The sequence below is a fragment of the Planococcus citri genome, chromosome 2 (assembly GCF_950023065.1).
Source record: "Planococcus citri chromosome 2, ihPlaCitr1.1, whole genome shotgun sequence".
NCBI lineage: Eukaryota > Metazoa > Arthropoda > Insecta > Hemiptera > Pseudococcidae > Planococcus > Planococcus citri.
The window spans coordinates 58116169-58134183 of NC_088678.1; the positions used below are offsets into that span (position 1 = coordinate 58116169).

The window sequence follows — 18015 nt, forward strand, 5'->3', positions numbered from 1 at the left end:
ACAAAGCTAGATTTAAAGAGCATGCAAAAATATACCACCAGCCAAAATTTCAGGGGCTAAAGTGCCTTTTTCGACCCTCGGTTAATTTTAAAAATCAAATTTGGGTCCAAATATGGGGAAAAAATGAACATTTCACCAAATTAATCTAGAAAGCAGGAATAACTTTCTGATCAGGAGATATTTTGAGCAAAAATTAGAAAGCTCACAAGTATTCAAAGATTAGTTACTGGAATCTTTACAATAAATTGGGCCATGCTACTTTACGTATAATTATTTATCGATTTACTAAAGTTAGCTTTTGCAAAAATCTAAATTTTTCGACTTTTTCAGTTTACATTTTACCAAATAATATTCCTTCTTATAGGTGACTGGTTCGTGATGTCATCACATGAATAAACGATGCTGAAACTACACGTGTTGTTACTAATTAGTCCCATTTTCCCTCAGCGCGAAAAACAGCTGTAGGTATTCGTGCTCAATCAATTTTCAAAATTTTCCACATTATGTTAGAAAAGGTATGTGTAACACTGTAGCACAACACTATGTGATTCATCTACACGTGACGAAATTTACCTATGGCGTAGCAATAGAAGCGCAAGGGGCGATTGTTTCCCTCCAAGCAGATTAAAATTTGGCATGGAACATACAAAGAATGAATTATTATTTTTTGGGGCTGCTTTTCGAACCAATTTTTTTCAAAAATCGCTCTTGCTTCGCTTGAGCATTTCATTTTCATGAAATACCTACTTACATAAATTGTAATTTGAACGACTTTCCAAAATTCATCTCAAAAATCAAGGGATTTTTCGAATTTAATTAGTAAAACTGAATCATTCATATACTCATACAAGCGTCTTGAACCGACAGTATTCTGCTATTTAGATAAAGAAATCATCAAAACATTCAACTCCTAAGAAGAAAATAAAATGATGTATGTAAGTAAATGAACTTTCACGGAATCGAATTTGATGATTCACACATAATAGAATTTGTTCGCTTCTTTATCAATAAGGCTCATAAAGGTATAAAAATAAAGACACGAAATATTCGCATTATCAAAAATTTATCAGTTTAAGATAACTATAAGATGTTTTTTGGTAACCCATTTGTTGTATGAGAGCGTATTTCTAATTGAGACATAATTTAAAAAATTCTTAACTCTTCAATAATTTGATAGTATTTTTAAAAAAAATTAACTCGTTTTCTCTTTGGCACTGGTGATTTATCTTTTCAGTTTTGTAACTAACGTGAGTCAATTTATGGATAAGATTTTCTTTCATTCAAATAACAAACACCACGATAAAATGAAATTCATGGCGAGGTGGTGGAGAACTGATAAATTCCAAAAAGGGAGAATTGCAATAACCACAAAACAAGAATAAATTGATCCATATTTTTTAAAGGTTGCAAGTAAGTCATAAATTAGCTTGAGCGAAAGGAAGGCTTGAGTTTTAGAAAAATCATTTCAAAATTCATTCCAAGATATGTGATGTTTAAAATTTGCAGAATCTCTTCCACGAAGCAGAATCCTAAAATTGGATTCTCTAGATCGAAAATTAAATTCCGACTTATTCTGGATTTCTTTGAAAACGACGATGACGTAACTTGACATTGGGGAGATGATGTATTGTATTCTTTCTTCATATTCTCTCTTTTACTAAAATATTCCTAAAAAAATCTTTAATAAGTGAGAAAGTTTCCTGTAAAATGAACTTATAGTAGGCACTGAGGCAGCTCCCCCCCCCCCCAAAAAAAAAACCTCAAGTAAGACGATTATTCATTTTCACCATTTTTTCACAATTGAATTTTCATTCGAACAAAACATGGGTCTCTTGTGTTTGAATAAGTGGTAAGAATGACTTTTTTTTGAAAAATAAAAAGAAAGATGAACGTGAAAAAAATTGGGTAAGTATCAAAAAAATGTAGTCTTTTGAATAAAAACACTCGCACTATGCTCATTATAATTATCATCTTGTTGTATCTCAAGAAAAGATGAAGCTGGAACTAGATAATCAATTTCAGAACCCGAATTTTTCGTGAAGTTTTTGACGTTACTTTACAAATTCTTTCAATACTTCTCGCCTTTCCCAAAAACAAGCACTGTATTTCACCAGGCAACTCTATTACGCTGAATATTACAACATTCTCTATGAAAGTCAGTCGTAAACGAGGTTTGAAATCAAGCTGTTTATCACAAACCATTCCATTGCAAAGAATAAAAAAAAATAAAAAAAAACAGGAAATGGTAAAAATTAATTGAATTTCTACAAGAAAAACAAAAACAACCACGTTCAACTTCTCACCACCGATCACTAATTTAAAGTTCCATAAATCTACACTTTATCAAAACTGACACATGGACACTTCGACTCCTGTCGATACATTAACCTCGACAAACACCTACAAATAATTCACAAAATACAATCGTTTACGAGGTGAACCACGGTCAAAACTGAGCCAAAAATAACATACACAAAAAAATCGCTCACCTACCGAATCATCCAAGTATACGCAATCGGACAGACTATCGTCTTTTTTTTTCATCCACATAAATAATGAGTAAGGTCGGTTGATAATTTTCATAAATGTTTCGTATGTACATTCGAGCAGTTTAAATAAAAATAAGTCACATTTTGTGAACCATAAACGTCGCTCGTTATACGACGATTTCATTTCGGAGAAATTAAGTATGTAATTTGGAATGGTACGAACTACGAACCTACCAACACATCGTAGGGTGTAGGATAGATTAATACAAAGTAGCGACGATTAATTCATTTTTCTATACTACACAGCCAACGAGCATAATCTGGGAAATTTCCTTCACGATGGATTTAATTCTGTTTCTTGCGCATGGCATGAATGACGCTATACCTTTCAAAACCATTTTTTTAAAAGAATGAATACTTACGACAAAAATAAAAAAGAACGGCTACGCTACAATATGGCATGATGTAGGTAACTAGATAGGCAAATTATCCTTCACAATTGCGCTTGACTTTTTTCTCTGTATTTTATTTTTGCTTAAAAGAGCCGCGAGGCTATTGTTGGACAATTACAATGATAATACAGAATACAAATCATAAATATACAACATAAATAAAAATTACATTCAATGAAATGACGACCTCGCGCGTATACCTTATGGCTTATACACATCGAATATAAGCTATTGGGTTAACAAAACTTATTTTCGTTGTAGTTAGATACTTGCTGTTTAAAGTTACGTTTATACGTCGAGTTCTGTACGAGTTTATTAGCCCAGACATTATTATTTTTTCATTTCGACTCAATTTTTAAATACAGGACGACAAATTGGATATAGGCTAAGACATTTGAATGTATGAATTATCATATTATTACAAAAATCTTTCAGGGGTGTCTAACAAAATTTCAAAATGAAAAAGTAGGACTTAAGAGTAGGACTTACAGCACGTCATTTTTCGAGCACTTATGGAATTTTTTAAGATGGGGAAGGGGGTGTCAAAATTTACATTCAAGTTTTTAGCCAAATTTTTGTAAAAAATGGTGTCTTCAAACACTTTGTGATTTCATTTAAACAAGTAGACGCCAAAAATATAACGTTTCACTTCAATTTTTCGTTTTATTTTCTCCTTATCAATTTTAGAAATTTATGAATATCACATCATGTTCGTTCGCTTAAAATCAAATTCAACTCGAATTCTTTAATTTCAATTGTAAATATTTCATATCTATTATATTATTTGCTTCAAAATTTTAAAATTCGAATAAGTACCTAGTTATTTTTTGTTGGAAAATTGAAAATGGAAAAAGAAAAGCAAATGGGACCGAGCAAAGCGAGGACAAAAGCTCTCGAAAATTAGAATTGCAAGAGGCATAAAAACAATAGAATTCAAATGATTTTTTTTTTTTGAAAAATCCATAATTAAAAAAGAAAAAAACGACGTTTTTTTTGTGTGATGACTGAGTTACTTATAAAAAGTCTCGTAGAAAAGCAAACGAATCCGAGCGAAGCGCGGGTAAAAGCTCCCAAAAATTAGTATTTTTATAGGGGTATGAAAACAATATTTTCTATTGTAATATACGGAGAAATTTATTATTTTTGTTTCAAAATTTTGAAATTCAAATAATGATTATTAAAAAAAAAAAAAATCAAACTTGAAAAAGAAAAGCAAACAAGCCCGAGTGAAGTGAGGCCATGCAAAAGCTTTCAAAAATTCAATCATGTTTTCAGAAGTAAAAACAAAAACTTTCTTCATAGAGAGAGGAGTTTACTTTTCTAATTGAAACTTGAACATTTTTAAAATTTGAACAATAAGTTTCCTATGTATGTGGAAAAAGGTACCTATAATTCAAAATCTAAAAAAGTCGACAAATCAGCCCTTTTCCACAAAATTTGTTCAAAATTCAGGAAAAAGGAAGAAAATTGAAAATTTGAAAAGGTCCTCAATTCCTCATTGAATAAAAAGTAGGACTTTTAGATAAAATTGTTGAAAAGTAGGACTTTAGTAGGACTAAAAGGACTTTTGAGAAAAAGTAGGACTTAAGTAAGACTAAGAGGACCAGTAGGACCTGTTAGACACCTTGTTTTTGAGGAAAGTAGGAGGCTAAAAATATCGAAAATTGAAATACCCATCAAACTACCATCACTTGAATTATGAACGATGAGAGCAATAAGTTTCTTTGATCATGGAAGTTGTGCACACAAGAATTAAGAATTTGGCGCGAGTCTCATTGATATGAGCAGAAGCACATTTCTGGATTTAATAAGCAACGAAATGAATTAATAAAAGTTTGAGGAAAAATCATCAAAACAAAAATTTAGAAATTTTCATAATTTTTTCAATCACAATTTACATTTTTGGAAAGCAAAGGCAAGTTTTAACGTGAACCTTGATGGATTTCATGCAAGATTTCTGATTGTTAAACAATCAAACTTTGAAAGCTCACATTTAAACCTATCTATTTAAAAATTTAAAAATCCCGAAACTGAACTTCCGCAGTAAAAACTCAAATTCTTACAATAAGTAGGCACAAATCAGGCCTTTTTTTGTACTTCTTTCATTGGAGGGACACTAAATTGAAGTTGCAAGTCCCTAATTTCCATATTTCCTCCTCTGCCACTGTGTTTTGAGAAAAACGTCGAAGTACCTGAATGTTGATCGCTTTTTTTCACCCCTCAAGTAATAATGTTCCATAATTCAAAATTTTCAATGCGGCACCTTGATAGATTTTGTATTTGGATAATTTTGACCAAAAAAACAAATTTTTTTGAAAAAGTTTGCCAAAATTTATTTATTTTTTTCATTTTTTTCCAAAGTCTTTCTTTTTTTAGTTTTTATGGCAATTTTTTGATATTTTCGAACTTTCCTTTGCCCCCCCCCCCCTCACAAAAAACCCTGGGTACAACAATTTAAAACATTCGTATGAAAATGTGAAAAAATTGTATTTTAAAAAAGGTGGAGGAGAGGGACGGTTCATGAAAATTCTTGAGGGGATGTCATTCTTGAACCTCCCAACATTTTCTATGACAATCTAAAAAAATTGTTTTTTGCATGTTTTGAAAAATAAAAATGATGACTAGAAGTAAAAAAAAACATTTTTGCAATTTTTTCACTTTCAGATGAGCTAAGTAAGTATACTACACTTCATATTTTTATTCGGCTCCAACTTATGTTTTACTCGTTCAAAAATGCTATTCTCCTTCCAAAAATTACGTCAACATTTTCGATATTAAAAAAGGGGGACCGCCGACAGTGAAATGTTATGAATGTTATGATGCAACACTATCGAACAAATTATTCCACCGTTTGATAATAGTATCAGGCTTCAAACAGGAAAATTCCATTTACATCATTTTCATTTATTATTGAAACATATTACTCGTAATATAATTGAACAAATTTTTGATAATTCAAAAATTCATTCTTTACATATTGCATCGGCATCACACTGACCCAACAAAATTTACAATATTCCAGCAAACTAAATCCTCGAATTCGCCAGAAAAAATAAGCTATTTCTGTGTAGTAAACGTACACCTCAAAGCTAACCAAGACACAAAGGTATAGCACGATCCCATAAGTGAATGGGTTTTTTACCCGTATAGTAAACGATTTGATTGGTTGGCCGCAATGGCCGGGTAAACATCCCATCTGTATTCGTCGTTACGTCTCATGTCATCGATTTTTTCTTTTATTTACCCGCCAAAAAAAAACAACAACTATTTGATTAATAATTCACACAGCGCGACGTTCTTCCGTCCTCTGCTGCGACGGTGTCGGTGCTAAAAACTGAACTTACGAAACCAAAGGAAAGAAATATGTACAAACGCACGTATTTAACAACAACTATGAATGCGATTCAAATTCAACTTTACGATACCGTAGAAAAATTCTATACTTTATATTTCGCAACATTTGAAAAATATATAGGTAAAGGTAGGTACAGGTAGGTAGGTAAAGTACACGATGGCGGAAAAACACGAATCGTAGGTAATATCATCGCACGACCGGGGCCATCCAGGGCGCGATTATGCTGAAAAAACGCTACCACAGAAACCGAAACCGTATGCTCTTTAAAAGCCCTTCAAAATCCGTTCCTTCTATTATACATACGACTTCTGATCTTTATCTGTCTACTTTATTATAAAAATCTTTTGCAAAAAATTCTTCACAAAAGGGTACAAAAAAACGGAAGCGAATCGACAGCAAATAATAGCTTTGTATTATGATTATTCCGAACGAGATATGTACCTATAGGTACCTACCTATATATTGATATTCGTCTGTTTCTTTTATCTCTTTTTTCAGGTCCACGTGTTTCTCTAAGTACATTTTGTAATTCAAACGAGTAATTTTTTTTCCATCGCACCAATAGTCCTTGCAAAATCGCCTCAAAATACCCAAAAATTCATTCGAATCCTTCATATCCTTCTTACAGAAAACGCAAACCAACGAAAGGAAAAAACCATTTGGCAACACTGCTATCTGTTGAATGACCTCAAATGTTACACTTCCCCATAAACGTCGCGTATTCGGTGTTCGGATTCGCGCACGCATTCTCTATAAAAACTAATAAAAGTGAAAAGCGAACGATGCTAGAGTATTGATGAGAAAAAATTCAATTGCTACGCGGATTCGAAGAAATCTTCTCGATGAAATTTTCGTACGAGGCGACACCAAAAAAAAAGCTAATTTCCACGCGAGTTTTTAATCTACAACACGATATACAAAATTTCAACTCAGTTGCGCCAAAAGTTTTACGCGAAAGCACGAAAACTGATCGATATCTTCCATTACAATAATGAAGTATTAAAAAAATAGAATATCGGCCAAGTTCTATCAAAAAAATTACACGTACATAAGAATCGATAAAGCAGGGAGAATGCCACGTTTTTAGAGTTCAAAATCGATACACCTTCCACTTTCTACATTTTCGATCATATATTTTTTTACATCCCTCCAGTGATTTTCAAACCCTTTGTCGCCGACTCGTTCGATGATTCGAAATTTACAAACGACGATAACAGGAATAAACAAGCAGAAATTGTACGTTGCTGAAAAAGATTCGAATAAAGTACAACGACCTCAAAAAAGAGGGCAAAAAAGCAGGTAAAAAAAATCGCAGATAAGTAATCTTCCAACAAAAATAACTAAATAATAGTCTGCGTTATTCATTTTTTTGCAGCATGTATTTATAATTAGGTATTTTGGCTCAACGCCTGTGTTTCATTGTATCTAGATGTACTTATGGTTCGTCAGAAAATTACCCAATTTTAATTCGAATAAAAAGGCGCCAGAACCATTCGAGTTACGAAACGGTAGCGAAAAAAAGATTTATGGTAAATTCGACGATAATAATACAGCGACGAGTTATTTTTCTTATCGAAAACACGAACCATTTGAAAGTGAAAATCAAAAAAAAAAAGAAAACACCTAACAACGAAAATGAAAAGTAATCCTTTCGCTAAAAGAATACCATATCTATTTAAATTGATAAGCTTTACAATACTAGTTTTAAGCGAAGTACAAGCCGAATAAAGCACGAAAGAAAATTTTCCATTTTATCAAAATAGTTCAACTTTCCAAGAAAAAAGGAAGAGATAACGCAAACTATGAGAACCCTCATCTCTATATAATTTTCATGTTCGAAACTTTTCCAAAAAAAAAAGAGTAGGTACTTATCTAAATACCAAATTGAACTACCTATTCGAAAATCGCCAATTGGTTTCGAAAACAGGCAGAAAAATAAACACGTAGGTTTTCTGGTTTAATGGCTATACCGTGTATCTGCAGGATCAGAAAAGGAAAAATATACGACCAATGATGAAAAACTTTTGACGAGGCGCCACGAAAGAAGAAAAAATTATTACAAATAATTGCAGAATGTGGAGTTTTTATATTCGAAATAATTTTCAGCTTTCGTGTTTCAACTTACAAGGGAAAGTTATACGATGAAATATAATTTTTTGAATGTAATTAACGCACGCAAAGCGAATTTACAAGCGGAGGGTAGAAATATCTAAAATACAAACTGGAAGGAGCAAACACCCCATAACGCTGGCGCGTGAGGACCGCGCCCAAGATTGATTTTTTGCTTCAACAACCCTAGCGGTCATTTCGAGAATTTCGAAATGTAAAATTTAATGTTTTAGAATTTTTTTTCTTCGAAATTTCAAATTTTCTTTCGACTAAACGAAAATACCATCGTAAGCGTATACAATAATTCCTTACCGAGTAATAAAAGTTTGATATCTTTAGCTGCTTGAAGGCCATCTTCCTTCAAATTTTTTTCAATCTGCCGACTCCTGGCTAAAGCTGCCCTCTCTTCTGCGGACATAGCACAACCCATGATGGCAAATCTGATTTTCTTTTTTTCCGAAATGGTTATCCAGTAACAGACACTTTAGATTAAACAACTCTCTGGAATGATTACTCGGAAATTTCCGAGTACCCTCCAGTCAAATAATCACAATATTTTATAACATTTTAACTTGAAACATTATTGAAAATTTTAATTGTGTTATAATTTTAGAAATTTAATAAAAATAATCATTATAGTTTTTTTTTCGTTAACTTTAACGCAATAAACATAAAAATTCGAGTATAACAATCGTGGTAACTCGAACGATTTACGTGATCAATCTCCGGCTAATATTGACGAAATTCGAATAGCATATATTTCATGTATAACTCGAGTACAACCAAGTAATTAACCGAAAAAAATTAACCAAAAAATTAACCCGAACACACAAATTTTTAACTAAAAAAGTCACAAACACTTTCGACTACACTATCACACCAGTAAACGGAGACTCGCTGGAACGTCGCAACGTTTGTAAGAATGAATCAAAATGTGGACGAAACGCTTTCCGTGTCAACAGTTTCAATGCTACCAATACAGCATTTCAAAAAATACTAAACTGGTGGTATCGTTCATTTTTGTGATTTAACGTTTGAAGCTTTGGTACATTGGCTGTGTTGAGCTTTCGGGTAATTTTGGTATTTTTTTTGTTTTCATCGTTTAGAAAGCTCAACACGCAATGCCTAACGTATTATTTGTAAAATTATAAACAATTAAGGACTATTACGGATTTATTTTTAGAATTCTTTCACCCTTTCTCAAAGTGAGTAGCCTAATATATTATTGAAAGTTTCTGATTTATTTATGGTCATTGCGAATCAGAATTTTAAAAGCTAATTTTCAACAACTGAATGAGCGATTATCAAGGTAGGGAAGGTTTGGTTAGGTTTGGTGAACTCTTTGATTAGCCTAATGCCAAATATGTAAATTACTTTCATTGCAATTTTAGAAGCTCCAAATTCTAATGCTTTATGCTCGTGTTGATTTTGTTTGGTGCTGTGTTTGTGTACGCATACTTACCTACTTTGCATAAGAAAATTAAAAACACATCCAACTTGAAAGACTTCCTTTCTTCTATAATTAAAAAAAAAGAAAAGTCATTTCATTGATAGGTAGGTATCGATATTATAAGGATTTTTTAGGTTTTTAGGTTCATACCTCCCCTATTTCCGGTAAAAAATACAAAATAAAACAAAAAAATTGTTGTTTTTTTTGTTTTCTAACCAAATTTTTTCGAAAAATGTTCGCTCCATTTTCACTTGAGAAGTAATTTTATTTCATCTTCCTTTCAATAAAATAGGTTATCAATTATCATACAATATGAAAGTTTTCCGGAAAATTTCTTCAGATTTCGATTTTTCATGCTTAAATAAATCTGATTTTGCTCCCTCTTTGGTAAACCCTGGCTACGCCTGACCTAATGAGAGTGAAACATACATCCGCCATCCCTCCATATGATCTCATCCTGAATACGCCACTGGCCACTGCTCGATGATGTCACCAGAAGACGAACATGCAATCATTGATGGAGTACTCAGTCCCTTAAAATTTAAACCGATGACTTTTTTTTTTTTTTTTTAATGAATTAACGCCGAAAATTGATGTTGGAAATGCAAAAATTAGTCTTACATCGTGAAACGGAGAAAAATCAACCCAGTCTCAAACAGTAAATTGTAAGCGCAGGAGCGCACTTTATTAAGAATAGGTAAGTCCGAATAAAATGAAAATCTTACATAAGAATGATTCAAAATTTGGTAACTGGAGGTTCTCGCATAATTTCATTTTCATCAAAACTTGAATCATGGCCGGTGTACGTAATTTTGGAAAAAATTCGCTAATGCAAAATACGTTTCTTGGACTTATTTTAGTGATTTTGTTTCATAGAATAGGTATGTGCCGAAATACTCCATAGCAACGAGAATGAAGCGTCATCAATGACAAAATTAGGCTAATATACCTAGTCTTCCAACCATCGCTAGAAGCTTATCAAAAATTTACGCTTAAATTTCCGTTTTTGCTTTGACTTTGATTATCCATTCCAATAATTCTGGTCCAGCGGCCAGCTGGTATGAAGTCTGAATGTCTGATCATAGTCTGATCTGATCCAATAAAACCACAACGTTGAATAATTGTAACTTTGTAAGCATTTTTAATTTTATTACCGCCTGCGCCATGCCAGTGAGTGAACTGAATACTTGATGAGCATGATGAGCTTCTTTTCCAAGACTTTTCATCACTGCTTGAAATGATCAAATCATTCCAACTTTCAATGAATCAATGTCTCAATGATATTATTCGATTCGATTTTGAAAATAAAATAAAAATTTTCTGTCCACTGCAGTGCGAACATCATAAAAAAAATAAATTTACTAAATTCATTTCAATTTTCCTGCTGTATATTCATAAATGGCAGCACTGTTCAAAGAGTCTGAACTGCTCCCCCCTTGATAGTAGAAAATTATGGGAGGAATGAGGAGGTACATATGCGAGGAATATTTCATTTTCGTCCGACTTGAGATGTGCACTTTTCAGAAAAGTAATTTTGGTGAAATGAAAAGTGTGAAAAGTAAATCATGTGAGTCTCATTTTAAAGCTCTCTGCAAGAGCTTCAAATTGGTGTATTTTTTGCCTATCTAAAACACACAAAAAAACAAAATCACTTTTTTCCACCTAATTAATCGAATAGTGGTAGTTTTGAGCCTTTCTAGAGCCTCCAACATTTTTGGGTTTTTCAGTTCTGAAAAAAACGTGGTGAAAAATATCAAAAATGGGTGCTGAATTGCGAAGGTTGAGGAGTAGAGAGAGTGCAACTTGATATTTGACTTCATCAATGAGGTCAGTGATCTCTGATGAGTAAATTGATTGGTCACTCGCTTTTTTTTTTTAGGGAAAACTGAAAAGTGAAAAGTAGGAACTTTTCTTTTCAACTTTTCATTGAAAGAAAAGTACTTTTCACTTTTCAGACTGCACATCTCTAGTCCGACTTCTTTGTTTCTACTTTCTATATAGCTGTTGAAAACCAAAATTAAATAAAAATGAATTGAAAGATCAGAAAGATGCATTCATAAAATGAAGTTCAAACTGTTCAAAGAACAAAAATTTGAACAACCATGAACTAGGTAATAGGTATGCAATATGCATGCAATAGAGATGAAGATGATTAAAAATTTTCAACGGAAGCTTTCTGGAAATGTAAAATTGAGAAGAAATTTCTGGAAAATTTCAAATCCATGAATTTCCATGGGAGAGCGTTCGATTTCTGCAAAATATGTATAAAAAATATTGTTTAAAATGAAGGAACATTTCAAAAAATTTGTAAATGTAATATAAATAATTGGAAAATGAAAACTTTTTGTTATTATAGGTAGTTAGTAAGGTAGTTGATAAATAAAATTACATTTTCAAAATTCAAACTGACATTTTTTCAAAAATAAGTATGGCCTACCCAGCCAACGGCCTACCTCATATTATTTAAAGAAATATAAAATACCTACCTATAAATTTTCAGAAACTCTCCAAAACATAAATTTCTGGAAATCTATCATCCGATGATCATAATCATCCCTAGTCTAGTATACAATACCAACTATTTCAGATTGCAGACGAGGACGAGAACATGAAATGAAATAAAAATTGAAAATAAAGATCAAAAAATTTAGCTTTAGCCTTCAAATAGCTTAATTAATAGTTAATACGTACGGTCGTCAATTCGATCAAGATTCAAGTACCTATATTAGAAAAACATTTTTTCGTAAAAAGGTTTATACTTTATAGCCGTTTAGGTATGTACTTCAAAAGTTCAAAATTGAAAAATTTAATGATTACGATATTTGTGATAATTGGTGGGACATGATCCAGTGATCTACATATAACACAAAAACTAAAAAGTAAAGTAAAAATGAAATGAAAAATGAAAATCAACTGATTCAACAAAAATTCAACTTCAACTTCACACATCGGGTGAACGACAGTAGACGGTACCTCCTCATTCCTCCTATAATTTGCTGCTCTCGATCATCGTCCTTCTTATCTCACCTCCGAATTTTCGTAAACAAGTACAAGAAAATTGCGAACACATGAGTGAAAATTTTTCGAACAGATGAAAAGTTCATATTTTTATCATTATTCCTTCAACATATTTTACGTTGTAGGAGTGATTTGTATCATTCGAGACTTCTCACTTTCTCAGGAAATTCGATGTTATCGATTTACTCGTGCAAAATTTTTAAGTAGTACTAATGTCTAATGGAAAGTGGAGGTTTTTACCTCCATTTAAAAATGATACTTGAAATATTTTATCGTATGAATAATACTTATTCGTTCAAAAAGTCATACTTTGTAAATAGTTTAAAAATCACTTCGTATTTTATCAGTGTTATTTTCATAATTTCGTGTTTCGATTTTCCTAAAACTTATGCGAATGTGTCGTCTGAAGTTGGTGTAGAATTCACTTCAAAAGTTGTTTACAATGGTAAGTTCTACGATACTTATTTTCATCGTAATGAGTTGTTTTTCATCCCTTGGTATTTTTTCATTCCAGAGTATATTGTCGGTTTCAAGAATTATTATCTCAGTCAAACAAGAGAGAACTTCATTGCTGCTGCTCTAAATGGATCGAATATCAAAAATTGGCATATTATAAAACGCAATAACCCAGCTAAAGATTATCCTAGTGATTTCGATATAGTTTTTGTAAGTATAGTCGTTTCATTTCCATGCTAAAATTCATACATATTTACTGAACGGTTCTGTGTTTCGTTAGATTAATCCAAACGATTCTAAAAATGGTCTGGAAGCATTAAAAAATCATCCATGTGTAAAAAGAATTACTCCTCAGCAAATCGTTCAACGTACAATCAACAGTTTACCGGAAGAACAAAACAAATCTAACTCCACCGAATCAAAAGAGGCGCACCGATTTAATTTAAATCAAGTAAATACAATATACATATTATACCTGAGCCACTTTCAAATTTTGATATTAAAATATTAATGTTGCTTTATTATACAGAAAAAATTCTGGCATTCAGCTAGCAGATATCTGGGTAGACGACTTTTGAGAGCTGTTCCTAAACAAATCACTACAATTCTACAAGCCGATGTTTTATGGTCTATGGGAATCACGGGTACGCTCAAAAGTGTGCCTTTTACACCAAAAAGAAAATGTTTTTTCATCTTCCGTTGATTTCAGGTGTTGGTGTAAAAGTCGCAGTTTTTGACACCGGGTTATCAAAATCTCATCCGCATTTTCGTCGTATTAAAGAACGAACTGATTGGACTAATGAAAATACTTTGGAAGATGGTTTAGGACATGGAACATTTGTAGCTGGAGTCATCGCTTCTAGCAAAGAATGTCTTGGATTTGCTCCGGATGCTGACTTATACGTATTTAGAGTATTTACGAATAAGCAGGTGAGTAATTAATGTGTTTAACGAAAACTTTTGTGAATAATTGAGAAATAATGCTTTACATTTTGTTGTTTTTCTAGGTGTCTTATACGTCTTGGTTCTTGGATGCATTTAATTATGCCATATTGAAAAAAATTAACGTATTGAATCTAAGTATTGGCGGTCCTGATTTTATGGATCATCCCTTTGTCGATAAGGTATGGGAACTTACGGCAAATGGGGTTATTATGATCTCAGCCATCGGTAATGATGGCCCTCTTTATGGGTAAGTGTTTTCCGTAAACTCGTGTATTTGTTTTTTGCCTTGCAGTATTATTTTGAATTTAATTGTAGGACTTTGAACAATCCTGGCGATCAAATGGATGTAATTGGTGTGGGTGGGATAAACTTTGAAGATCAAATCGCTAAATTTTCCTCGCGTGGAATGACTACTTGGGAACTTCCACAGGGGTAAATAAGTTTTCAAACAGACTACTCATAATTTTGAAGAAACCTCTTCTTTTTACGCTATATAATTTGAAAATAGGTACGGAAGACTGAAACCAGATATTGTTACTTATGGCTCATCAGTTGCTGGTTCTAGTATCAAGGGAAGCTGTCGTTCGTTATCCGGTACAAGCGTCGCATCTCCTGTAGTAGCTGGTGCGGTGACTCTTCTAATGAGGTAAAATATCTAATAAGTCGTGTACTGTGTCGTAATTTGAGAAAGTAATTGAGAATTTTTTCTAATTACAGTAGCGTGTTACATCGTTCTAACCTTATCAATCCTGCTAGTATGAAGCAAGCTTTAATGGCGTCGGCGCGCAGATTGCCAAAAGTCGGAATGTTTGAACAAGGACATGGAAAATTAGATGTTCTTAGAGCTTACCAAATACTCAATAGTTATAAGCCTCAAGCTAGTTTTAGTCCGAGGTAACGATGTCCTGAACTTATAGCTCTTATATCAATGTATAATCGAGCCAAATTAACATAAATCTTTGTTGTAGTTATATTGATCTCAGCGAATGTCAGTATATGTGGCCGTATTGTACGCAACCAATTTATTTTGGAGGTATTCCAACTATTGTTAATGTGACAATCTTGAACGGTATGGGTGTTACCGGATATATCAATGAAAAACCGAAATGGTACCCGTATATACCTCAAAATGGGCACTTTCTTGAGGTAGGATTCAGTTGGCATACTGGCAAAATGATTAAGAATCGTTTAAAAAAATGGTTTTCATCTCGTGCTCAGGTTTCACTATCGTATTCAGAAGTTCTGTGGCCTTGGTCTGGATGGTTGGCTGTGAGTTTAGCCGTGAGTAAAGAAGCAGCTTCATGGAGTGGTTCAGCTCATGGGCATATCGAACTTACTGTTGAATCGCCAGCAGCAGACAATGAAACCAATGTTCAAAAATCAACAATAAAATTACTTATAAAAGCAAATATAATTGCAACGCCACCTAGATCGTAAGTGTTGACCATCAGTTGACAGTAGATACTGTCGGTATTTGTGTAATCATGTTTCTGCTGAATTTACAGAAAACGAATTTTATGGGATCAGTATCACAATTTGAGATATCCTCCTGGATATTTTCCCAGAGATGATTTGAATAAGAAGACTAATCCTTTAGACTGGAATGCTGACCACATTCATACTAATTTCAAAGTAATTTTTTAAGAGATGAATTGAATATTTTTCAACTTTCTCAAAAACTATTAATTCTGAGCATGCGTTATTTTCTGCTATAGGACATGTACGAACATTTAAGAAATTCAGGGTATTATATAGAAGTATTAGGAACTCCATACACATGTTTCGACGCTTCGCAATACGGAGCATTATTAATAGTAGACCCAGAAGAGGAATTTTTTTCTGAAGAAGCTGCAAAATTAAAGAAAGACGTCGACAATGGATTGTCTGTGATTGTATTTGCTGATTGGTATAATACGACTGTTATGAAAAAAATTAAATTTTTTGATGAAAATACGAGGTAAATAATAATTTTTAAAAACATACAGGTATTTTGCTACTTGAATACAAATTTTCCTTTTTACGTAGACAATGGTGGATGCCTAATACCGGAGGTTCAAACATACCTGCTTTAAACGATTTACTATCAACATGGTCCGTCGCATTTGGTGATCGAATATATGAAGGCTATTTCTCTTTGCAAGATCGCAGCGTTTATTATGCTTCGGGTGCTTCCATCGTGAAATTTCCTGATGACGGAATTTTGATATCTAAAAAGTTGAAAGATCAAGGTGTGTATTGCAGATCAAGGAACTATGAATAATTACGTGAATATTTCATGAACATGATTTTTTTGTTTTGTAGGAGAAGCAATCATTAACAAAGATTCCACTGCACAAGATACAGTTCCTATTCTCGGGTTTTTTCAAACTTCTAGTGTTGGTGAAGTAACGACTTATGGTGGAAGAATTGTGATGTACGGAGACTCGAATTGTTTGGATAATAGTAACAGTGTAGAAGGTATTTGTTCATGGCTGTGTGTACACAAGTTTGAAATTATGATTACTGTACTTAATGGTAATCTAATTTTATAGACTGCTTTTGGATGCTGGATGCCATCCTTCAATACGCTTTGACGAGTCATTTACCTTCTGTATTTAAGAATGATAATGCACAGCTTCAAAAAACCGAATTTTCATTGCCTCAGCGAATGGAGGGAAATCAGTTACATAGGTATGTTTGCTTCGTGATGATGCTTGTGTCAATTTTCCATCATGTTTCAAAAATATTAATTTATTTGCAGGTATTCAAAAGTATTAGAAGATAATTTAGAAGGTATTAAAATCAGACCATTACCGGCATGTCCACATTTAGTTTGGTCCCATCCAAATCCATTAAATCAATCTGCCCCCGCGTAAGTTTTTTCTAAAATGAAGATTAATGTTCATAATAGTCTGCGTATAGGAGTTATAATTTGATCCAAATTTTCAGGAATTTATACAAATCGCAAAAATTATTATCAATCGATATAGATATGGAGTTACCAATCTTTAGAGTCAAGCATTTACCCAACGATACTGTTGACGAGGACGTCGATTTGTTACCAATGGTGGCGGTTCTCTTGATCATTTTAGGAGCCGTATTTGTAATCTACAGATATTTCAAGTACAGAAAGAAACCGCGAAGAAGACGAATAGTCAAATTCAAACGTTTTTTGTCTGCTATTCACGCGAAACGTGTACCGTCGGTTTGAGCTTGTATCATGTACCTATGTGGAAAAAGTATGCAACTTTCATTGTTTTCATGTTAGATTTTTACCATTATTTCTAAGATATTTTAAGTGTGTTGCTGATATTTTTATACCTGTGTGATAGTTGGTTCTAGCAACTGCTTTGTCATTTCGTGTAAATATTATGTGTGAATTGTTTTTGCTTTTCTATTTTTTGTCATGTACGGATGTACTCGTTGAATTATTTTCAATGTCAGAAGGATTTTCTAATTAGAAGTAATATCTTATGTTGAAGACATGTAATCATGTGATCCTTTACGTTTATGTGCCTTTTTTTTTTTTCAAAGTTCAATAAAGTGTACACATTTTTACTTCTTGTAACGTGAAGTATAGATTTTCTGCTGATAAAAAATTTCGTATTCAACATCGGTACTTCTCCGCTATAGACACTGGAACTACAAGATGAACAACTGCAGGTCACAGCGGTAAGGGGAATCACGTAAAATTTCGTGAAAAGTTTTTCCAAACGGTACCTGTAGAAGCGCTGATCGTCGTTTTCCAACTGGCGGCTACTA

General features: G+C 32.9%; 2 protein-coding genes across 2 annotated transcripts in view; one reads left to right on the forward strand and one right to left on the reverse strand.

The window, feature by feature from the left end:
- The window catches only part of Galphao (G protein alpha o subunit), a 129717-nt gene extending 120385 nt beyond the window's left edge, over nt 1-9332 (reverse strand). The window contains exon 1 of the mRNA XM_065351639.1: nt 8718-9332. Within this exon, the coding sequence (XP_065207711.1) occupies nt 8718-8835 (118 nt within the window). The 5' untranslated portion in view covers nt 8836-9332. The remainder of the gene's footprint in view (nt 1-8717) is intronic.
- Nucleotides 9333-12889: 3557 nt separating this feature from the next.
- On the forward strand, nt 12890-17811 carry S1P (membrane-bound transcription factor site-1 protease). The gene is made up of 18 exons (XM_065351640.1): nt 12890-13318; nt 13388-13539; nt 13610-13780; nt 13859-13973; nt 14039-14259; nt 14337-14521; nt 14590-14706; nt 14783-14920; nt 14992-15168; nt 15243-15420; nt 15493-15707; nt 15780-15906; nt 15990-16231; nt 16300-16502; nt 16576-16731; nt 16806-16944; nt 17015-17125; nt 17203-17811. The coding sequence occupies exons 1-18, from the start codon at nt 13093-13095 to the stop codon at nt 17462-17464; spliced, it is 3135 nt and encodes a 1044-aa protein (XP_065207712.1). The 5' UTR covers nt 12890-13092; the 3' UTR covers nt 17465-17811.
- The last annotated feature ends 204 nt before the right edge of the window (nt 17812-18015 follow it).

Bases quoted from the DNA above. Each gene is read 5' to 3' on its own strand.
- S1P (XM_065351640.1), top strand. From the start codon at position 13,093: ATGGAAAGTGGAGGTTTTTACCTCCATTTAAAAATGATACTTGAAATA. The intron at 13,540-13,609 runs GTAAGTATAGTC...GTGTTTCGTTAG, and splicing joins GTGATTTCGATATAGTTTTT to ATTAATCCAAACGATTCTAA. The intron at 13,781-13,858 runs GTAAATACAATA...TTTATTATACAG, and splicing joins ACCGATTTAATTTAAATCAA to AAAAAATTCTGGCATTCAGC.